The sequence below is a fragment of the Rhinolophus sinicus genome, linkage group LG02 (genome assembly GCF_036562045.2).
Source record: "Rhinolophus sinicus isolate RSC01 linkage group LG02, ASM3656204v1, whole genome shotgun sequence".
In the NCBI taxonomy this organism is placed as follows: Eukaryota; Metazoa; Chordata; class Mammalia; order Chiroptera; family Rhinolophidae; genus Rhinolophus; species Rhinolophus sinicus.
The window spans coordinates 17,389,492-17,413,575 of NC_133752.1; the positions used below are offsets into that span (position 1 = coordinate 17,389,492).

General features: G+C 40.9%; 1 protein-coding gene and 1 pseudogene across 10 annotated transcripts in view; both read left to right on the forward strand.

The window, feature by feature from the left end:
- RBPJ (recombination signal binding protein for immunoglobulin kappa J region) overlaps positions 1-24,084 on the forward strand; it is a 201,128-nt gene that overhangs the window by 92,162 nt on the left and 84,882 nt on the right. Inside the window, exon 1 of one of the 10 annotated variants that reach the window (XM_019743886.2) lies at positions 15,673-15,776. The exons of 2 other annotated variants lie outside the window; for them this stretch is intronic. In XM_019743886.2, the coding sequence (XP_019599445.1) occupies positions 15,718-15,776 (59 nt within the window). In that variant the 5' untranslated portion in view covers positions 15,673-15,717. Of the gene's footprint in view, positions 1-15,672; positions 16,010-16,475; positions 16,810-17,584; positions 17,605-24,084 lie in introns of those variants that run through there. 7 more of the 10 variants (XM_074322058.1, XM_019743887.2, XM_019743888.2 and 4 more) reach the window with 7 other exon arrangements.
- Positions 70-821, forward strand: LOC109453820 (ER membrane protein complex subunit 4; annotated as a pseudogene).

Below are 24,084 nucleotides of genomic sequence, written 5' to 3' on the forward strand. Positions count from 1 at the left end.
GGGAGCTGAGACCCTGTGCAACACTCTGCATGACAAGGAGCTTCCCCGCTTTGGTAGGCAGCCTTTGCCATGAACTCTCAGGGGAGACTGGTGGCCAACGAGGCCAGCACTTCAAGGGGGCCATTGAGCTGAGTGGGCCTGGGGCAGGCAGTAAGGGCTGTGGCCAGGGAGACTCACTGTACCCAGTTGGTTACATGGACACAAAAGTGCCTCATACCAGCCTGCAAGAGACAGACCCGACCCTGGTGGCAAAGCACTGGCAGGACCTTGCCTTGGGTCCCCTCAAACAGACTCCCATTAACCTCTTCATCGTGTACACGGGCGAGCAAAACTATCTCCATCTCCCCTACTGCGATGGTGTGTATGATGGTTTGGTGACTCATTCAGGCATTTAAGACCATTTTAGCCACTTTCAAGGTGCTAGAAAGTCCAAGACCGACTTTTCTTCCGGGTTTGCCGTGTCTCACAAAGAACCTCATGCGTTTGTCATTGGCTGTTTATAAGCGTCAGTCCATGGGCCTGTACCACCTACAATGCGTTGGATTGGTTAGCCTTCATCGCTTGCCCCGCCCCCCCAGGGGATGGAGTTCCGTGGTGAGGACTTTTTTGTGAAGAGAAAGAAGCACCTGGTGCCCATGTGTTTGGATCTCGTTTACGGTCTTCTTTACGCTCAATGGCTCTGCAGCATATTCACCCCTAACATTAGCACTCACGCCGGCAAGAACCCAAAGCGCTCTTTTCTCCATGGTGAGGAAACACATCCGAGAAAGACAATATGCATATCACTACAAACACAAGACACTATACCTCCCGGCTCTTAACTGAAAATCATGTAGGAAACATTGTGTCCAGTATAGAGCAAAACAACACATAAAACAATGACTGCATGTAAACAAAAAGAATGGTTGCTGCTGAGTCAAGAACGAGAGCAGCATCTCCTTTCAATAAATTAAATGATCAAGAACAATGCTTCAAGAATTGTTCAAGTTTCCCTTAAATCTATTTCCCTTAATATTTCACTTCTATTTAACACAAGCTGGGACATAAAAAAATTGATTGGAGACACTTGTGGAAGATGTGAGAGACTAATGCTGGATTCCGATTATACAGGATGAAAAGAAAAATAAACCAGACAAAAGCGCGCATAAAAAAAATTGTAAAGGTTGTTGCTCTCTACTTGTATTGTTTAAAAACCTTTGAAAAAGAATTACGCAAAGTACTTTGAGCAGTTTAAGTACAATGAAAGGAATTTATTATGAAGAGGGCAATGAATCCAAATAGCTTCCCTCTTCCCCTAGCATTTTTCACTCCTGTTCAATTAGCTTTTATCATTATTTAAAATGATCTTATTTATTTCTTTACGCTCTTGTTATCTATGTCTCCATCCTTGAACACGAGTCCTCCGAGCGCTGTGATCTTGCTCAAACCTGTCTCCCCGGTGCCTAGAGTAGTGCTTGGCTGTTAGTGGTGTTCAGTAAATATTTCTTTTTGAATCAGTGGATGACAGAGGAACAGATTCAATAAAGTGAAAGTTGGAGAGGATAAACTGAGCCATCAGGGTCCCGAATGACGTAAATATTCAGGATTATAAAGTCAGTTCACGTCATTAACTGAGTTACCTGATGGCGAATTTAGAAGGTTGTACTGAGACAGTTATTTTATCTAGCCTGTGCTTCCAGACTGGGCCTTAATGATGAACTTCTTAAGAAAGTTACAAATAAATACCCCAAAACATCTAAATAGGAAGGGGACTCTGCCAACCCAATGCCCACCATTTTGCCAGGCATTTTGTATGCATGTTAGGTGCGTTACGTACGATTCACAACAAATGTATAGTGGGTATTAATATTAACCTTCTTTTGCACATGATCCCAGAAGTTAAGGAACACACTCAAGGTTACCTAGCTGGTGCATCGTATGGCTTCCATTAAGTTCGTTTAGTAACTGTTTTGAGTCCAAATTAAAAACTCAGACGTTGTTCCATTCGGTTTAGATCCATTTCTTTCAGATTCTATTTTGTGCTGGGGCTTGATAACTTTGATTGCTGTAAAGGAAAGCTGATTATGGAATTTTCCTGGAAGGATACTCAAGAAACTGGTAACAGGATTTTCTTTTGAGAGGACAACTGGGTCCCTGGGAAACCATAGCCAGAGGGAGTCTCATTTTTCTCTGTAGTTAGTGCTGCCAGCTAAAATACAGGATGCCCACTTAAATTTGAATTTCAGATAAATAACAAATAATCTTAAGTATGTCCCAAATACTGCATGGGACAAATTTATACTAAAAATTTATTTGTTGTTGATCTGAAATTCAACCATAACTGGATGTCCTATATTTTTATTTGCTAGCCCTGGCAACCCTAGGTTCATCCCCTGCTATGAATTTCAAATTTTGTTCCGTGTGTATGCGTTACCCATTCTAAAAACAATAAAATAAAAAAAAGAATAGAGCATTTTTTGTGATCTGTCACATATTAAAAGGCAATTTTAACGAAGGGCTAGAAATAGACATGGTATAGACGGAAGTTCAATTTGACGCCTACGGGTAATTTTTCTGAGTATAAAAGGACTAAATTTGCAAAGATGATTTTGATGGCATGCATTTTACTGGAAGAGTACAGCTAAGCCGGGGGGCAGGGAGGAGGTCTGAAAACATACTTCTTGATGGAATTATAGTCATTGGAGTCCTGAAGGTGACACCTCAATCATGGATCCTGGGACAAGACTAAATCAGGAGAGGAAGAAATAGTGATTTTAATTCCAGGGTGCCTTCAGCTCCATTAAGGTAGAGCCTTAAATTGACTAAACTTTAGTGCTGGAGAGAACCTTTGGGGTTTTCTTTTCAATTTCCTCATCCTTTCCTCCACATTTGAAAATAAGAAAGTTCTATTTCCAACTCCACCCCATCCTCAGCCCTGTGACCAGCCCCCTGGAATGGCCTAGAGTGGTGTCATGATTCTTAGGTCCTCAAAGTAACATTAGCATAGCCATTATGTAATTTCCCTTACAAGTTCCCCAGGTCTTTGGATTCTTAATTCACCAGTGGTAATGAGTGATAAAGTGACCCAGCAGGCCAGCATAGGGCAGGTTATAGGAAAGGTTAGAAGAACCCTAGCATTTACCTTCTCGCTTTATCTGTAACTGTGAGTGTGAGCTAAAGAAAGTTACTTAATTTCTCTGTGCCATAGCTTCCCTAACTATTAAAAGGGGGTAGGAGTTCTGTTCAGGGGTTGGGAGGATCAAATGTACATGAAGTCCCTTGGGTTAAGTTGGTACTCAATAATTTCAGCTATTCTTTTTATCTTAAAACGAGTCCATTTCTGAATCTTATCCTTGTCAGAAATATAATCTCAAACTTACTACGAAGCTAGAGGTAAATAACAGACATAGTTATGACTATTCCCTAATTTTCTATGGAGTTTATTATTTATTTGCCTGCACTTGAAACTTTATACCAGCCTATGACTAAGAAGAAGGTTATGATCACAGTGATTTTTAATGCACCTAATTAAAGTTAAATTTGATTAATTTATTCATTTTTTGTTAACAGCGTTATTGGGATACACGTCACATACCATATAATTCACCCATTTAAAGCGTACATTCAATGATTTTTAGTATATTCACAGTTGTACAACCATCACCACAAACAATTTTAGAACATTTTCATTACTCCGAAAGATTTCCCTCAACCCCTAAACTCCCTAGTTCTAGGCAACAATTAATCTACTTTCTATCTCTATAGATTTGTCTATTCTGGACACTTCATGGAACTTTTGTGACTTGCTTTTCATTTAGTATGTTTTTCAAGGTTTATCTATGTTGAAGCATGTGTCAGTACTTAATTTCTTTTTATGGCTTAATAATCTTCCATTTTATAGATATACCACATTTTACTTATCCATTCTTTAGTTAATGAACATTTGGGTTATTTGTACTTTTTGGTTATTATGATTAATGCTGCCATGAACGTTCATGTACAAGTTTTTGTGTGGATATGTTTTCAGTTTTCTTGGGTATATATTTAGGAGAGGGATTGCTGGGTCATATGGTAAATCTTATCTTTAACCTTTTCAGAAACTGTAAGACTGTTTTTCAAGGTGGCTCCATTTTACATTCCCACCAGCAACGTTTAAAGGAGTCGATTTTCCACATCCATGCCAGCACTTGTCATTGTCTGTCTTTTTTATTATTGCCATCCTAGTGAGTGAAATGGTATCTCATTGTGGTCTTGCTTTGCATTTCCCTGATGGCTAATGATGGGCTAATGATGTTGAATATTTTTCCAGGTGCTTATTGGCCATTTGCATATCTTCTTTGGATAAATGTCTATTTAGATCTTTTGCCCATTTTTAAGTTGGGTTGTCTTTTTATTATTCAGTTTTAAGAATTCTTTATATATTTATATATTCTTCATACTAGATCCTTATCAGATATATGGTTTAAAAATATTTTCTCCCACTCTGTGGGGTGTCTTTTTCACTTTCTTGAGAATGTCCTTTAAAGCACAAAAGTTTAGTTTTGATGATGTAGAATTAATCTATTCTTTTGTTGCTTGCACTTTTGGTGTCACATCTAAAAAAAAAAAAACATACCATAGCTAATCCAAGGTCATGATGAATTACCCCTATACTTTCTTTTTACTTTTCTTTTTTTAAATTTTTATTGGGGAATATTGGGGAACAGTGTGTTTCTACAGGGCCCATCAGCTCCAAGTTGTTGTCCTTCAATCTGGTTGTGGAGGGTGCAGCTCCCTGGCCCATGTGGGAATCCAACCGGCAACCCTGTTTAGAGCTCGTGCGCTAACCAACGGAGCCATCTGGCCGCCCCACCCCTATACTTTCCAAAAAATTTTAGTTTCAGTTTTTACATGTAGGTCTATGATCTAGTTTAAGGTCATTTTTATATATGTTGTGAAGTTCTGACCAACTTCATTCTTTTGCATATGGATATCCAGTTGTCCCAGCTCCATTTGTTGAAGACAATTTTTTTCCCCATTAAGTTGTTTTGGTACTCTTGTTAAAAATCAGTTGACCATAAATGAGGGTTTATGTCGGGACTCTCAATTCCATCCCATTGATTTCTATATCTAGTGTATGCCAGTATCACAGTCTTGATTACTGTGGCTTTGTAGTAAGTTTTGAAAAAGGGAAATATAAATCCTCCAACTTTGTTCTTTTTCATGATTGTTTGGCTATTCTGAGTTCCTTGAGTTTCCATATGAATTTTAGAAATAGTTTGTTCATTTCTGTAAAGTGGACAGTTGGGATTTTGATAGTGATTGTGTTGAATTTATAGATCAATTTGGGGCGTGTTCCCATCTTAATAACAGTATGTTTCAATCCATGAATGAGAGGTGACTTTCCATTTATTTAGATCTTTCAAAAGTTCTTTCAACAATGTTTTATAGTTTTCAGAGTATAAAATTTTACTTTTGTTAAATTTATTTCTAAGTATTTTATTGTTTTTATATTATTCTAATAGGATAGTTTTCTTAATTTTTTTTGAATTGTCCATTGCAAACATATAGAAAAACAATTGATGTTTGTATATTGACCTTGTATCCTGCCTTGTATGTTGACCTTGCTAAACTTGAATATAAGCTCTAATAATTTTTAGTAGAGTCCTTAGAATTTTCTGTATGTAAGATCATGTCATCTGCAAATAGAAATAGTTTTACCTCTTCTTTCCCAATCTGGATGCCTTTTGTTTCATTTTCTTGCTGAATTGCCTGATTAGAGCCTCCAGTACAATGTTGAATAGAAGTGATAGAATAGAAATCCTTGTCTTTTTCCTGATATTAGTTGGAAATGATGTCTTCCACCTTCAAAATGATGTTGCTTCTGAATTTCTCATAGATGCCCTTTATCAGGCTGAGGAAGTTTCCTTCTATTCCTAGTACTTTCTTTTTTTTTTTTTTTAAAGATTTTATTGGGGAAGGGGAACAGGACTTTATTGGGGAACAGTGTGTACTTCCAGGACTTTTCTCCAAGTCAAGTTGTTGTCCTTTCAATCTTAGTTGTGGAGGGTGCCGTTCAGCTTCAATTTGTTGTCCTTTCAGTCTTAGTTGTGGAGGGCACAGCTCAGCTCCAGGTCCAGTTGCTGTTGCTAGTTGCAGGGGCGCAGCCCACCATCCCTTGCAGGACTCAAGGAATTGAACTGGCACCTTTGTGATTAAGAGCCCACTGGCCCATGTGGGAATCGAACCAGCAGCCTTTGGAGTTAGGAGCATGGAGATCTAACCACCTGAGCCACCGGGCTGGCCCTATTCCTAGTATTTTGTTGAAGATTTTTGTGGGTCTGTAGTTTTCTTTACTTGTGATGTCTTTGGTGGATTATCTTTTAAAATAATAAGCATGGCAAAGAAATCCACAGGGTATTAGGTCTCCTTCTGCCTTGGTCACCCATCCTTAGCCACTGTTGCAAGTTCACATGAGATTATATATATATATATATATATATATATATATATATATATATATATATATAAAACCAGCTATTTAAAAATAAATTTTTGCATTCCTTGGCATTTATATTTTTGTAAATAATTTATTAAAATTGTAATCTGAAAAAATTATAATCTGATTCTCTGCATATTTGACACAAGGTATTCTTTATCAGGTTGTCATAATAATTTAAACTTCTACAGCAAAAAAGAACTCACTGATAGTTATAAATTCCACTTCTAGAAGTATAACTGGTACAAGTCATGCTCTCTGAGCCTCATCTGTAACAACACGGATTAAGTTTCTTATTCGCCGCTTTGTCCTGAGGACTGACTGAAATGTTTGTAGGAAGGTTTAGGATAGTGTAGACTCAATCATATTTATTGTCACTTCAAAAATTATATATCACAGAGTCCCTTTAAATAGAAAGCTGATCTCCTGCGTTAGATTGGCTTACAACTTTCTGAAAATGGTTTATTGCAGAAAATGAAATACTTCTGTTGTAATGTTTTTCAGAACTTATTTTTCACTTCATAAGTCCTTTGTTTTTGCCTAGATTATGTGATTTGTTGCCTCTTTTGGAAACTTGGAAAGTACCATGCAAATATAGATATAGCTGTGCTGGTTAAAAATAAAATACTTAGTGTTTGCTGGTGAAGGAAAATATGATGCTATGTAGGTAAAACTGTGTGATGAAAATCAGAGTCGCATTTCCTAAGAACATTTCTGGAGAACTTTAGACTTGAACAGTAGGAGCCAAATGCTTCTCCCAGACAGTAGTTTAAAACTCCACTGAAGTCAAAAGTAATTCTAAGGGTAGGATTTAAGCCAAGTGTTTGGAAAGCTGGGAGAAAAAAAGAAAAGATGCATGCATAAATTTCAAAATCTTTCCAAAGTACTTAATGGGAGGTGATTTGTAGTTAAGATCTTGAGAAATATTTTTCCACTAGTGGGATATTTATGTCGCCTTAATAGACTTTATTTTACCTTCTACAGGATGCTAATCATAATAGAATTTAAATAATCATTTAGTAGCAAAAAGAACTTATATGACAATACCAGTTATAATATCTAACAGTCTTTAAACATTCCTTTAGTTTCTCCAATCCATTTTACAAATTAAATATATCATTATGAGATTGAGATGAAACTTTTCAAACATATCTACTGCATAAACTTAAGTATGTACTCAATGTTTAGTACTCAATATTAATTAGAAATGATCTTTTTTCCTGCATTAATTTCACAAGATTTAAAAAATTACGGCATGTTGACATGACAATTAAAATTTTTTAAATGAAAGATATTGACATAATGGTAATTATTAAAAATGACAATGCACAATGCTAGTTAGGATGCCCAAGGGGACTCTCAGTTCACCAGCTGTCTGACACTTACGTATTTCACAAGATGGGACTTGTTTTCTTATCCCTCACTATTTGCCAGTGCTTGAATAGAATAGTTCCAAAGTTGGTCTTTAGTCCTTAGTCTATTTTGGACACGGGTGCTAGCCACAAAGTTAATCTACAAGTTGATGCTTATCATTACACTATCTATGACACAAAGCCACACAGATGCAGAGTGAAACCTTTCTGGTAGACTCTCTTTGTAAAACTGTTAACGGCCATCTGTGCTGTTAATAGTAACATGGGCCAGAGGAGAAGATGCAGGGATCATTTTCTGTTCTGTTCTTTTTTTTTTTTTTTAATTTTTATTTGGGAATATTGGGGAACAATGTTTTTCCAGGAACCATCAGCTCCAAGTCAAGTCGATTTCAATCTAGTTGTGGAGGGTGCAGCTCACTGGCCCATGTGGGGATTGAACCGGCAACCCTGTTGTTATGAGCACTGAGCTCTAACCAACTCAGCTAACCGGCTGCTCTGTTCTCTGTTCTGTTGCTTTGCTATAAAACCATAGCCACATTTTTAAAAATAAATGTATCAACCAAAAATAAATACAATGAACTTGAAGACAATTCTATTTATCTACATAATTAGCTAATTTGATCTGTGCAACAAATCTCTGAGGCAGGTAGCATTAGCCCATTGAATAGAAAACTGAGCATTGGTGTGGGTGGGAGAATTTCCTAAAGAAGTAACTTTTATGAAGTACCTACTGTGTACCCAGGTATTTCATGTAATATCTCAACTAATTCTCAAATGACCCTAAGCAATAGGTCTTAAATTTCCCATTTGCACATGAGGAAAAATTAGCTAGAAGTTAACCAGCTGGCTAGTGGTAGAGCCAATCCAATGCTTTCCTTCTTAAAGTAGCTGTTTCTTTTCTTTCTTTTTTAAGGAGGGCGCAGCTCACAGTGGCCCATGTGGGGATCGAACAGGCAACCTTGGTGTTATCAGCACCACGCTCTAACCAACTGAGCTAACCGGCCACCCTGGCTATTTCTTTTTTTAACCATGGGTATTCAACATTGCCTCAACACAGAACCCTAAACTACTGCAATTTATAATGCATGGCAAAGGGGAAAGGTTAGGAAATAAAAATTTAGATATATTCCTTTAGAAACAGATCATCGGATTTTGATTCATATGGTGTTGTCATTTTTTTGTAGATACTAATAACTGGCTCTATCTTGTTCGTGTCATAAAAAGAACAAGATATATCAATCACACATGGAAACATTTTCTTCCAATTACATTAGCTACGAAAACTTCTGACAAATTATTAGACTTGTTCATTCTTCTCACGAAATGTGCATTTGATTCCATTCACGTTCCACATCACTAGAGTAAATGGCCCGAGCTTTTTCTTGCTTCACCTTCTTGAACTGCTGCACATGTTAGCAAGTCCAGCACAGCCTGACTTGGGCCTGCAAAAAAAGTCTCAAATTCCCAGGGCCAAAGAATCCTATGAAAATCAAACATGATTGGAAAGTAAAGGGTGAATATTTATTTTTGTTTCGCAAGTTCTCCTGAAGCCCACTCCATTACTCATTTTCAGTGTTCTTTTCACGTCTTGTAATCCTAGAATTAGAGCTTCTTTTCCTTACAGAATTGCAGTCTGATGAAATCCTTCTTGACTCTTTCAATCTCCCGTACATTTTATTCTCCTTGATTAACACATAGTAGAAGGCAATAGAGATACTTAAAAAAAAGAAAGAGGCATAGATATGAATGAAAACCACGAGTTATGAAAATTCTGAGGCGTGAACGGTTCCTAATTTCTAACGTGAGTTACCAGTCGGCTTTCTTAGGCACACAGCCACCTCACGATCTGGTCACATCCAACTGTGCCTTCCATTCGCAGAGGCTCTCAGTGGCCACTACCACAGGTTTCCCAATCTTTTTGGACATGTGAGCCTCTTAGGAATTAAATAACAATAATAATGATATTGTCACTTCTGAGTAGGATATGGTAAAAAAAAAAAAGAATTAACACCACTCTAGATAAAATCATCACTATATTTGGCCAATTTGACATTGATTTTTGAAGTTTTAAAGACATTTTGACATGTTTTATAAGAATTTTCATGGATGAGTGCAACTTACAGATTTATTGAATAAAAATGATAAAAACTAATATTGCTATAACAATTATGTTACAGGTATCATTCTATATACTTTAGACATAAAAACTCTGAATCCTCATGACAACCCTATGAATTACCAAGTTTCCCTGAAAATAAGACCTAGCTGGACCATCAGCTCTAATGTGTCTTTTGGAGCAAAAATTAATATAAGACCCAGTCTTATATATAATAATGATATAATTAATATAAATATAATAAATATACCAGGTCTTATATTAATTTTTGCTCCAAAAGACGCATTAGAGCTAATGGTCTGGCTAGGTCTTATTTTCAGGGAAACACGGTAGGTGGTATTATCGCCACTTTACAGGTGAGGAAACTGAGGCACTGACAGGTTAAGTAACTTATCTAAGGTTTCACAGCTAGCACTCATACATTTTTGTACTAGAGCCCATGTTCCCCATCATGGGGGTGCCTAGTAAAATTTTCAATGTTTTAGTGTCTCTCAATATAAGATGGTATAACTCAATCTTAGAATGAAAACAATATTGAAATGTGTCACTGTGTTTAAACCACCAGAGCAAAACGTGATCCTTTCAGGAATGCTTGCCTCACTGCCACTGCCGGCTTCACAAGCCCATTGGATATACTCAGGGCTTTGCAAACTCATTCCTTTTAATGTTTAAGTATTTCATGTATTATTTAAAAACAAAACAAAACAACTATATGACATTACTCCCTTTAATGTGAAACTCCTGAAGATTGCACCTAACTTCTATAACAAAGATTCTGCAGCCTTGCTTCATGGACAATTTACATCAGAATACCTGACCAGCTTGCTAGCAATGCTTGTTCCTGGGCTTCAGCTCAGACTTGCTCATTTAGTCTTAGGGAGTGGGATTCAGGTGATTCTGACGCCCAGCCCACGAACTTTTGAGACACACTTTTCTACCAAGTCCTTCTTGAGACCGGTTAGGATGCCTACCCTCCAATACCCTCCCCATACACACTTCTACATACACCGAACCCCCACCTGGAGTTCCCCTGAATACAAAATGCTTTCACACCTCAGAGCTTGAACATGCTGTTTCCTGTGCGTCTCATATTTCCTCCTCCTATTGTCTTCTGAACTCCCACTCTGTTAAGAGTCAGTACAAAAGTCACCTCTGCAAGGTTTCCCTGGGCTCAACAGGCAAGAGTTAGGTGCTTCTTCCATTGTACCTCTATCCTGGAATAATAGTGCCACTGGCCTGTGTACTCCATTAGCCAGGAAGTCCTGAGGGCTTTGCCTTATCCATCTTTGTAAACCACCAAAGATCATGCCTGATGTGGAGTGGTAACGACTTTAAACTTACTATTTGAATGGACCAAGAATTCAGTATTATCAAATGACTGAGGTGAAATTCTATGGTACTTAATTCTACTGAGGTGGTAGATCGTGTACATAACTTCTATTAGAAAATCGTTTTCTAGCAAATGGGAGAAAGCAATTTTATTTGGTCAATTTTTTTCTTCTTGTACATTTATTCCTTTTCTTTTTTCCCTTTTTTATGTTTTATATTTTGTATAGGCAAAACATGCACTTGATACAAAATTCAAAGCTGGTTGTGAGATAAGGCACCTCTCACTTACGTCTTCCAACCCTTAAGTCTCTTAGAGAGAAGCAGTCACTGTTTACAGTTTCTATTGTGTTCTTCCAGAACCATTTTAGATACATATAGGCAAATAAGTATATATTTATCACCATTTTGCACCTTGCTTTTTGTGATCCTTCCACATAAGTACATAAAAAGCAACCTCAGCTTATTAACAAATGCATACTATCCAATTCTATGAATATATCATGACTTTTTAAAAAATAAGACATCTCTTGACATTTAGGTTGTTAACCAATATTCTCTCCCATCAATGATGCTGCAGTATAAGTAATTTCACACGTGTGAGTATATTTGTTAGGTAGATTTCTAGACATGGAATTATAGGATTAACAGGTAGTGGTTAAATTTTATCAAAATGGTTTTTATAAAGCTTACATCCATTTTCACGCTCACTAGCAACACGTGAGAATACCTGTTTTTTAATATCCTGTCAATAGTGTTTTCATTCCTGAGGTTCTAAAATGGAGAGTAATGGAAACCCTTCAAATAAATGTAGGCTCATCTTCTGGTCTAACCCAGGAGTAAGAAATTTTTTGGCAGAAAGTCAACACAGGCAATTGATCTATAGGCTCTTTTCTCCTCCGCAGGCAGGCTGGCTCTGGGGTATTCAAGTCTGGTCTAACCCCAATACTGTTTTGAACCCTAGAAGGCTTCGTGAGTCTTCAGAATCATTTCTGCTCTGCTCTAAAGTGGAAGACAGCTTATTCAGTCTACAAATGCTTACTGAGCATCTCTCGTGCACCAGGCATTGTTCTAGTGGCTGAGGCTCAAACAATGAATACAGAGACAGAAGTCCCTGCCCTCATTAAGATTACATTACAATGGGAGGAGGCAGAGAGTAAACACAACACACTGGTATGATATATGCTGTGTTAGTTTATGATAAGCCCTGTAGGGAAAATAAAGGAGGGAACACAGAGTGTGAGGAGTCACTTTAGTGAAGGGTGGTCAGGGTAGGCCTCACTGAGGTGACATTTAAGCAAAGACCTGAAAGCAGTGAAGGAACGAGCCATACAGCATCTGAGGAAAGGGCAAAGGCAGGAGTTGTTATGTTTTAGGAACAGCAAGAAAGTCTGCTGGTTAGAGCTAAGGGGAAGAATAGAGCGGTCAGGGTGGCAGGCCAGATTGTGTAGGTGCTCATAGTGAAATGGGAAAACCATGGGCGAGTTCTAGAGAGTTACACTGAATGCTCTGTTGGGAACAGACTGAGGGAGGGCAAGAACGGAAGGGAGAACCAGTTAGTCTTCCTGTAAAGCAGGTGAGAAATGAGATGGCTTGGACGGGGCTGGTCACCATGGAGGTGGGGAACTGTTCCGACTGTGGGTCTTATTTTGAAAGTGGAGCCAGCATATTTTGTTCGATGAGATGTTGGACGTGAGAGGAAAAGAAGGCAAGAATGGCTCTGCGGTTCTTGGCTTAATGGAGAGGAAGGATGGAGTTGTCATTTACTTGGATGGGGAAAGAATGCAGGTGGAACATGTTTTAGGGTGAAGAGGAGTTGTGATTTGCGTTGTGGTTGCCCTGGCTTTCCATGGCTGGGGTTCTCAGATGGCCATGGTTCCAAATTAGATTAATGGCCTGGACTAGACCATGACTGAAATGTCTTCTTGGGATGAAGGCTCCAAGGAATGTGTGCCCATGGGCATTGTCTTCCTCCTGAGCTCTCATGTTCCACATCAGACTGGCATTGAGATACTATAGTAAGTGTCCTTATATCTTCTCTTTTCCTGTGTGAAATATTTAATCAAAGGGTGAGGTAAATGCACACTCACACACACAAACTAAAAACCTTGAAACAATTCAAAAATATGATTTCTCGTCCACTATACAACCAACAGAACAGGAACCCCAATCAAAGGACTCACTGTCCTCCAAAAATCAAAACAGAATTCAATTTTACATTTGTGGGTCTATGATGTCACCAAGACACGAGTTCTTAGACAACGCTAGGCTAGGCTGGTACAAAACTACACCAGAGCAATCTGGAATGTGCCTGATTGGAGAATGTAACCAGGAATTCACTGGACACATAAATAATCCAAAAAGAAGGTATGCATTTAAAACAGTTGTCATTAAAGCACCTGATGAAACAATACTTAAAATGGAACGAATAATTCAACAAACTGAAAGGTGAATGAAAGCAAAACCAGTATTTTAAGTCATATTAGTGGGAGAGAAAAAAAACAAGAACAGAAACTGTTATGTAGAGATCACTTTAAAAGGCTAGGAAGAGATTAGCGGGGAAGAAATTAAAAAAAAAAAAGTGTCCTTAAATGGGAGGCAGAATCTATAAAGGCAACAATGCGAGAGCGCAGGGAGCAGCTTTTTTTCTGTACCCAACTCGCGAGGCCAGCGGGTAGATGAGAAAGAATATAACCAATTGCTAGAAGAGAGTAGCTAAAATAATCTGAACTTGTTTCAAAGTGAGGGCCAGACTAGGTGACTCAGAAGCATGACTCAAACCCGACACTGGGGGCCGTCAGCTCCCGGAGGCCGGGGACGCGGCGTCTAAGACGGTTTAGGAAAGTACCAGGTTCGTAGAGGGCGACAGGAAACCTCCCCGGGGGATCCGCCTGGGGCTCCTCCTACCCTAGAGTTTCACCTCTTAACCACCCGCACCAGGAGTTTCTAATCTCCTGGCTTCCCCTTCTTCCTTTAGAGTTTCCCGACCCGACCCATTTTTCTTCCACAAAGCGTCACGCGGCATGTAGGTGCAAGACGTCTAGAACCCTCGCGGCCTCCCTCCTCCCCCCCCCGCTCCCCGCCACGCGCCCACCCGCCTCGCCTCCGCGGCGAGCCGCTCCCTGCCCTTCTTATCCCGCCCGCGCTCGCCGCCCGCCGCCCGCCGCCCGGGCACGCGCGGCACGAAAAGCACCCGGAGCTGCACTAGACAAACACCTGTCCCGCCTGGGCTCCGCGAGATTTGGGGCGAAAGCATAGGCAACAGTGGGCGCATTCTCGCGAGGTTTACGAAATTTCCCACGGCTCGTGTTGTGTCTGAGGCGAGTAGTGGAAGGCGGTGGGAAGGAGGTGTAGCGTGAGACTCAGCTGCCCGCATTGGGCACATGCGCAGTGCCGCTCGCGCGTGCCGCGCCAGTCCTGCAGCGCGTTCAGCAGGTTTCGGGCAGTGGATTCCAGTTCTCCGGGTTTTGGGGCTCCCTGCGGGAGGCAGTGCTGGTTCTGGGAATCTCTAGGAATTGAAAGGGCAAGGCGGGGTAGAGGGTAGAAAGGGGTGCTGCTGGTAGGGAGGGCGGGGATTGGGGCTTTGCACCTTTTTGCTAAATGCCCAGTCGGGCCAAGTTTGCTCGGAGGCTTCCAGGCTTAGGTAGGTCGCCTGAAGTACATTTCGGGCAGCGAGCAGTGTCCTCGACTGTGCCAGGCTCGCGGGAAGGCCTGCGCAGAGTCTGTTCCTTTATACACCTAGGTTCATGCAAGGCTGGGAGCTGTGATGAAGTTCTAGGGAGGCTCACAGCGCAGGCAGCTCTCTGTCCGAGCGGGGCCTCTGGCTGGGGTGCGGGGCAGGGAAGTGGTGGCTCTCAATTCCAACGCACTTTTCACCGCCGGAGAAAACTACGCGGCGCTCTGGCGTGGTATGCGAGGTGGACATTAGGCATGTCTTTCCCAGAGGCCTTGGCCTGACCTCATTTCACACGCAAGGAATAGAAAACTAAGGCGACAGAGCTCAACTGCAAAAGTTTTCCCTTTACATAGTTCTGGAGGGTCCAACTACACTGTACTCTTGTCCGTCTCTCCGCTAGCAAGAGGGTCGAATGAATGAGGATAGTTCCTCGTGTGGTCACTCGCCCGAACTCTAGGCATCAGGGTAGCTCCAGCACCTAACGCTGACATTAGCATAAAGGAGGCGTCCAATGAACGTTTGAATGAATGAAAAGGGCTGGGAACCAGAGTGAGCGGGAAGCCACTTGGAAAACACCCATTTGAGGAGGTGTTTCATCTAGGCCTGTGAAACGCGGCAGATTTTCCCAGGACCCCTCCTCCCTTCGCTTCGGCCCCGCCTCCTGACCCCTCCATTCCCCGTCCCCGTTGTAATCCCCTCCGGTTTTCCTCAGTCTCCACGTACGTCCTTCAAGGCGCGTCTCAAAACCCGGATAACCGGAGCGCTCCCCATGGACCACACGGCGGGCTCGCCCGTGGCGGAGCCGCCTGCGCATGCTCCATCGCTTGGGTAGGTTTCCAGGGAAGGCAGCGAGCAGGATCCCCTACTTCGCGGGCGGCGCGAGGCGTCTGGCTCTTCGCGGCGGCTGCTAGGGGAAAAGGAGCGCGGGGGCTGGGTGGAATCACGGAGTGAGGAAAAAGGGAAGGGGCGGGGGAGAGGGACCAGGGCAGGCGTCGGGGGGAATCTCGCGAGGGTTGGAGTTTTGGCGAGAGTTTGTGGAAGATGGCGCCTGTTGTGACAGGGTAAGTCTGAGGGAATCGGAGCGCTGGGAACCGGGAAAGTTGCGGGCGTCTCCGAGCCCGCGACGGGAGGCGGGTTCGGGGGCCGCAGCGCGCTTGGCGTCCGGGGGGCGCGGGAGCTGCGTCGCGTGCGCCGAGCGCGGCGGCGTGTGGCCGTGCGCAGCCCGCTCTGCGCCGCCTTGGCTCTGGCTCCGGCGCGTGAGGGCGGGCGGCGGCGGCGGCGAGGCCGGCGGGTGCGGGCGTAAGTGCGGCGGGGCGCACGGGGCCCGCGGGCGCCGTGCCCTCCGCTCGTCTTCCGCGCTGCCGCTCGCGGGCCCTGCCTCTCAGCCCCACGCAGCTTTGTTTCTCTGGATCGTCGTCGCCTCCTCGCCCGGCCGGTGCCCCCGGTCCCGGGCGCTTTGTCTTTCCCAGTTGCCCCCCGCGACTCTCTACCCCCGGCCCTTTGTTTCGCCGCCTTGGGCGCTTTGTCCGACCCATCGCGCCCTGCATCCCTTCTCCATCTCCTCCCTTCGGCTGTCCTTCCTCCCGTGCCCCTTTGTTGTGCCCCTCTCCATTCGGCAGTTAAGTGACCTGCCACAGCCCAGGCACCAGATTTCTCTCTCTTCAGTTTTCATCTATTATTTTTCTCATGTATTACTCTCACCTTTCTGTGTTGTCTTTGATCATCCCAACAGGCTTTGTCTCTCCCACCCAGTGGCTTATTCGCTTGGCACCCCCATTCCCCTCCCATCGATTGATTTATCCGTTCCCCACAGTGTGTGTCGGCTGAACTGTCTCAGCCCCGGGGACTCCATCTGGTGCTGGTACGTGCAGGCAGACCCCGGGCTTGTTGTTGTGGGTCTGAAAGATGCGTGGGGATACTTACTTTCCTGCTCGGCGCTCCTGCTCTCGCACCCTTTTCTCTCGGGAGTCTGTGCACCCCGCCTCCCCATTTCTCTCGGGATTACAGTGTCTCCAGTTTTCTTCGCCTCTCTTTGGGCCCGTGGTTGTTTTGCTTGGAAACAGTAACGCTGGAAAAAGATCGGGTCTCTTGGTTATTGCCCCTCCGGCTCTTGGTTCCTGGCGGCCTAGGCCAAGGGCAGCTGTCGTAGTGGCAGCTTTGCGTCTGGGTTACCTGAGGGTATCGTAGGGCGAACGGTTAGAAGAAGCGCAAGGTGTGTGTGTGTGTTTTTTCTTTTCCTTTGGCGTGTGAGAGTAGTTTCAGATCTCCACGTTGGATATTCGTTTGGCATGTGAGTAGCAGTGAAGTGAATTTTGATGTTAAAAACTTGTAAATGTTGGGGTGGAGAATTTCAGCCTTTTCTAGACTCTAGGTGTGGAGTTTAGTTATTTGTACCAGTAACTCCTGCTTCGTAAGGAAGAAGGAAGGCATCCTGCTTGTGAATTTGATATAAGTGTTTAACTTTTTCTTCATCATTATAGTTTACAATTATTCGCTTTTGCTCTGTAGATTTATGACAACCCCCTGCCCCATCTTTGGAGTTGAAATGAGGAAAGCGCTTAAGACTGCAGTTCTGGTCGATGAATACTGCTTCTAGAATCTTTGTGGAATGCATTAATGAAATGCAATGAAAAGACATTTAAGTAATAGTCTTAAGGTAAAGGAGCTTTAATGTTAAAGGAGCTTTAAATCGTTCGCGGTGCTTATTGTTATGGTCGTGTTAAAAGCTTGGAGTTGTGGGGGTGGGTAGGGAGAAAGCGGTGTGGTGTATTTAAGTGGCCTCAATATTCTGGTACTGGGAATAAGGTATTAGATTTACCAGGATTGCTAGGCTGAATGTGTATTTCAGGAGGTTCCCTTCCCCCCACTAATTTATCACTACTTTTAGAAGATAATGTTACCCTTAAAATCATCTGGATTATTATCATTTGTAAACTAAAGTTCCACATAAAATGCCACTAGTAGAGAATGTGCCAGATGTAGTGTGAGGGATGTTGGTATAGTGGAAAGCGTTTTTATTTTTTTTGAAGGCTGTGATTAGAATTAGTATGAATTTTAATTGACGGAAACTCGTGTTTCATGATTGATATGTGAGACTTTTGTCAAAATTTGCAGTCTGGGTTCCATGACTGGATTTTGACCAACAGTCATTTCTCCTTTACTTGTTCTTAGTGCATAATCATTCTTTTGAAGGTAAAATCTTGAGCACACAGTTGTTTCTCACTGTAAGCAAAGTGTAATAATAATGGGAGGTATTTTGCTCTGATTTATGCATGTAAGAATGATCACACAAATATCATAAAAGCAACTTTCACAAACCAAGTTGTGTTTTTTTGTTTCTAAATTGTGTAAGATCTTTATTTGGTGACCAAATGAAACAGTGTCTTTACTAAATTATATCAAACAATAGCATATTTAGAAACGGCATGAGCTGTGGTTGGGAGACTTTCTGATAATTGATGATTAAAGCTGTAAATTTATTGCTCATGCATATTGCAGGAGAGTGCAGGAAAAATATCAGGCTCACAAGCAGTATTTTCAGATCTAATGTGCCTCTAGGTGTTAGATTTTAAGCAGTTAAGTTTACTAAAATGTTACCTCTTATACTAACAGATTTCTATCAATGTTTTTTAAGTGGATAAGAAAGATGGTTTTTGGGGAAGCCACTCTTGCCAGCTCTAATTCATTAAGTCATTTTTGGCACTCCAGATGGATAAGGTATTAGGGGGGAAATAGGGTGTCAGTTCTTGCAAATCTTAATTCTAGTATTTGGTCATTTTTAAAAATAAATTTTAAAAACCTAGGACTTGGCTTTAAAACATTATTTTGCATTTTGCTTTCTTCTAATACTCATTTTCATGTTATTTCAACTAGGGGCAGTATTTTCTCATGGATTGACTAAAAGTTGTTATTTTTGGCATCAGGCTTTGTGATTATTTCCAAGTTACTCTACATCCCCTGGGCCAATTTCCTAACTATGTAGTAAAATGGGAATTGTAATAACTTGCCACATCTGCACAGGATTGCTGTGCTTTAGGATTTGCAGAGAGCATCCTTAGACGAAAGGTGTGGTTAAAGTCTAGGAATTGTGACTGAAGCTGATGTGAAGTAGGTCATATTTTGTAGGAAGTCAAGTAGAAGGTTATGAACTAAGTTCTTGGCAAATCACAGTGGTGATAGTAGGATGAAAAAAACACATCAAATATGTATTATAGTTTGGGTAATAAAACATATTTTTTATCCTATAAGCTTAGAGGGAGAGTAAAACAAATTACAGGGTGGGGTGTGTGTGTGTGTGTGTGTGTGTGTGTGTGTGTGGTGTAAGAGATTGAAGGTCTGTCAAACTCAAATGTAATAACATTGTAAAATTATGGGATGCTTTTATTCTACTGACTTGTTTTCTGCGTGTGGTAGTATTTTTTAAAAAAATAGCACAGAATGTTTTCACTAGACTTTAGGCCAAGTTTGTTAATAGTCATAATAAATTTTCAATATACTTTGTGTTTTGAATGCTTTGTCATTTGTTCTCAATATTTTCTAACAACCAGGACTGTAATTTCAGACCTGCATATGGGAGACACTCTGTAGGTATTTATTGAACAAACAAAACCTGTTGCATCTCTATTCCTGGTAGATGATATCATATCCCAATGAGTTCCCCACGCCAGGTTTCTGGATTCTTCTCACACTAACCCTTTACGTTTACTCACTAAGAACTGATAAATTTTCTCTCCTGAAAAATTTCTTGAATCTGTCTACTTCGTCCTCAGTGCCACAGTTCATGCTTTTATCATTCCTCACCTGGATTACTACAGACATTGGCAGTCTCTTCTTTCTGCTTCTAGATTCAACACCCTTTATCCACCTTCCACAGTCTTTCTAAAAAGCAAATCTGATCACTTCACTCCTTAGTTACAAAACCTTTCAATGGCTCCCCCTAGCAGCCTTCATTAAAAGAGGCAGCAGAGATTGGATGGATAGTTTAGGATTTAACCTGGACTGAGTTCCAATTCTGTCTCTGCCACTTAAAAGCTGTAACATTGACAGGTGTTCTAGTCTCTCCTTGCCTCTTCCATCTATTGCAAGGTAATTTCTTAGCTCAATGGGTTGTTGTGAGGGTTAAATAAATGCAAGAAAACATTTAGTAGGATGCCTGCCTGACACATACCAAGTGCTCAAAAAAATGTTAGCTAGCATGGCATGTAGGATCCTCTATATCTATTCCATTTACCTTTTCTCCACCTGTACTGTTTGCCTTTCTCTCCCTTCATATTCAATGCTCCAACCATATATAAGAACTTGGAGTTCCCTGCATGGGCTCAGCAGTTTAATGCCTCCCTGGGCTTGAAAAGTGCTGGTGTTGATGGTTTGTTATTCAAGACTTAGGTCTGAGGATATTCTAACCAGATCCACCAGGGTGGGTTCAGTGCCCCTCCTTAAAAGGACCTGGTATAATTTTCTTGGAAGTGTCATACTAAATTATAATGGTCACATCCAAAGGCTATTAGTTACTTGATGGTGGATATCATTCTCTGAATCATTTATATATTCTTATACTCAAAAGAATGTCTAGCATATGATACGGACTCAGTAAAGGATTTTTTGAGCAAAGGACTGAGTACTTTGAAACCTTCATGCAGCGTGGTTCATGTAGGCAGAATTTGATATATTGATTCTGTAGGGAATTTAGTTGCTAAAGTGCCCATAGGATTTGATATTTTCCACTGGCGGCAGTCTCATAACCCCTGAGAGCATTATAGTAAAACTCTTAGGTAAAAGTTTCTTTTGGGTTATTAGAAAATACTATATTGTTTGTATAAAACTGACAAGCTTAAATGTCACATTTTTTTTAATGGTTGACTGTCAAGTGAGTCTCAAGAGTTCATTATTTTTAAGTGTTTTTAAGTACTGCTTAGACGCATGAGGATGTATATTAAACCTTAAAACACAGTAGACTGCTTTTTGGGGGATTCATGCCATTGAACCAAATAAATTGATAATCTTAAGAGAGGCTCAGTTCTTATGGACAGGTTACTTGTGATTTCTCCAAGCTTCAGGTTCTACCTCTGTAAGATAGGGAATGATAATTTTGTTGTATTTATCTGCCAGGCACATTGTGACTATAAGTAAGGTAAAATACGTGAAATTATAAAGGTCAAATAAAACAATGCATGTGTAAGTTATTTGTAGATACTAAAACTCTATATGATATTTTAATTATAACAGTTGGTTTCTCCTAGTAACTTTTCACAGGCAGGGTTCAAGATGGACTTTTTATATTGCAACGTGTGGTTTGTGGGTCATGTTTTAGGAAGGCAGCAGTGTATTTAGTACAGAGGACCGCAGCCCTTGAAATATGTGCCTTGGCGTTTTGAGCAGACATACTTGGTAAATTACTGCTTGACCACGGATGTTGTCATTGAGTCACCCCCAACTTTTTGGGGTCTGTGTCTTACTGCTTTCTTCTCTGCTTGGACAACCGTAATAATGTAGGAATGTTGAATGCCCAACTGCTACCATTTCTCAGACACGCTGCCCACAGTTCTGGATGCCCCTTAGGTCTGGCACTGCATCATGGTGTCGCTTATGCCTCATTAGGCCTGCTTCTGCTCCAGGGAATGAAATGATATTCTAATGGTGTGAAAAGGGTAATGTAGTTCCTGAACATAACTTACTACTGGGGAAGAGCAAGCATTGGAGGCTCTCCGGTTTGGTTTGTGTAATTGGTAGTAATCTGTATAAATGTTTGTGTAGTTTTGTTGTGTTGAGACAATGCATGGCAGTTTTTTAGTTAGATTGGTCATGTTCATGGCAGTCTAGGGAATATTTACACTATTTTAAGTTTACAAAAATGAGAAGCTAGAAACCACTACTTTTTAGGTACCCTAAGTTGCAAAAGCCCTGCAGTGAAAGTGCTGCTCCTGTTGGATGTGCGGTGGAATACACTGGAAAATCAAGTTGATTCTTTGAATTCCGCTCCCGTGCTTCCTTGTCTATATTCAGTATTTTTAACTTGGTCTTAGGGCTAATTTTTTGTACATTGTTAATTAGTTGGTAGAGTTGTAAATGAATAAGAATAGTTTCTCATAAAAAGTTTATGTAACCAGGAAAAATGTTTATCACGTTATAAAGCCCTGTTTTGTTTTGTTTTTTTAATAGTGTGGTAAAGATTGTGTTACCTATGACTACAATATTAGTTGCCTTATAAAATATAGAACCAGTGTTGTGGATTTTAAAAAATGATTATTATAAACAACTTATTTTGGAACTAATCTTGCTCCAGACAGAACATAGAAGCTTTAAGCTGGTTTGCATAATTGGAACAAGAGTGTTTGTTCCCGTTTTGGAAAACTGCAGACCCACTAATATCTTGCTTTATTTTGCCAGCATACTTTTTTTTAATGGACTTTATTTTTTGAAGCAGCAAAATTGAGGGGAAGGTGTAGAGATTTCCCATGTCCTCCGTGCCCCCACGTATAAGTAGCCTCCCCCATTATCAGCATCCCCCAGCAGAGTGGGACATTTGTTATAATTTATAAACTTACATTGACACATTATTGTCTTCCCAAGTCCATAGTTAACACAAGGGTTCACTCTTGGTGTACATTCTTTAGGTTTGGACAAATGTATAATGTATCTGCCATTGTAGTATCATACAGAGTAGTTTCACTGCCCTAAATCCCTCCTTCCTCCCTAACCCCTGACAATCGCTGAACTTTTTGTTGTTTCCATAGTTCCCAGCATGCTTTTCGAAATCATGTGACTTTTGATTTGAATGTGAGAAAATTTTTCATGCAAAAAATTGTATGGCTCTATACAAAGAAGGAGAGTTCATAGAAAACGTGAGAGTTGATAGGGAGTGGTGGGAAATAAAACTGGGAAACTGGCCGGGGCCTCTTAGAGGACCTTGAGTGCTAAGCTAAGGGTTTGAATTATCAATCAGGGACATGGGAGGGCATCACTAAACGTTTTTGAAGAGGTCAGGCTGTACGTAAACATTGTAAAATAGATTGGAATTGATGGAGACCGTAAGAGAAATACAACCAAGGTCTCATCTTGGTGGTAGGCCTAGGAATGGAAAAACAAACAGCTCTTTTTGAGGCAGGGTGGCATAGGGAGCTTTAGAATCGCAGCGCTATCTCTAAAATAGATCCGTGGCTTTGAGCATGTCACTTAACCTAAGTCTTGCACTTGTCTAAAAAATGGGAGAATATAATACTTCCTGGTATTGATGTGAGGATTAAATGAGATAGGGGAAATGAAATGCCATAGGCCAGTTCTGGAAGTAGTGGGCGCTCAATAAATAGGATAAGCTGGGTTGAGGGGAAGTGTGAAAAGGGAACGTGAGGGAAAAACAACTAACGATTGGAAACTGAGTGATGAAGTAATTAGAAATGGGAAAGTCTGAGTGAAGTGAACAGATATAAGAGAACCTACTTAACAAAGTGTTTTTGTTTCTTTTAGCTTTTAAATAAAAGCCAAATACTTATTTTTGCATACATCTGCTGTAACATTTAAAATCTTTATGCAGTTGAATTAATACATCTGCATTGATTATCTCTGTGTGTCTTTAATCTGTCAGCTCCATAAGCAGAGGATCAATATTTTACTGTCTTTTGTAATTGCGGAGCAACTGCTGTGGGCCAGATTATTCTGGATGAATAGGATTTGTATGGATGTAATAATATATAACACTTGCCACTAGGTGGCACTTAGTTGAAGTGATATGGCTGTCATTCAGCATTGATTGGTTTTTCTACGTGGAACCTCCTGAGAACGTGGAACCTCCTGAGAAACTGACCTCGGGATTGTTATGTTCAGCTTTTTGCCATTTCAGGACTATACTTTTTGAAGTGGAATATGAAGCATATAGCAAGTAGAAAACCCCGAATGTTAACAAATAGAAAAGCATAATGGCATTAGAACATGTTCTGTAGAAAGAAGGCTCAGTGAAATTCACAAGTGACTAAACTTCTCATCTCTGAATGTGTTTCAAGTGAAGCCTGGTGGCTAGATTTTAGATCATGGTTTTTCTTAAGACTGTGGATTGTTTTAATGGAAGAGACTGGGAATTTGTTTCTTACTGGATTTAATAATAGGGCTAATGGGCTATGACTCTATGTTCGCTTATTTATAT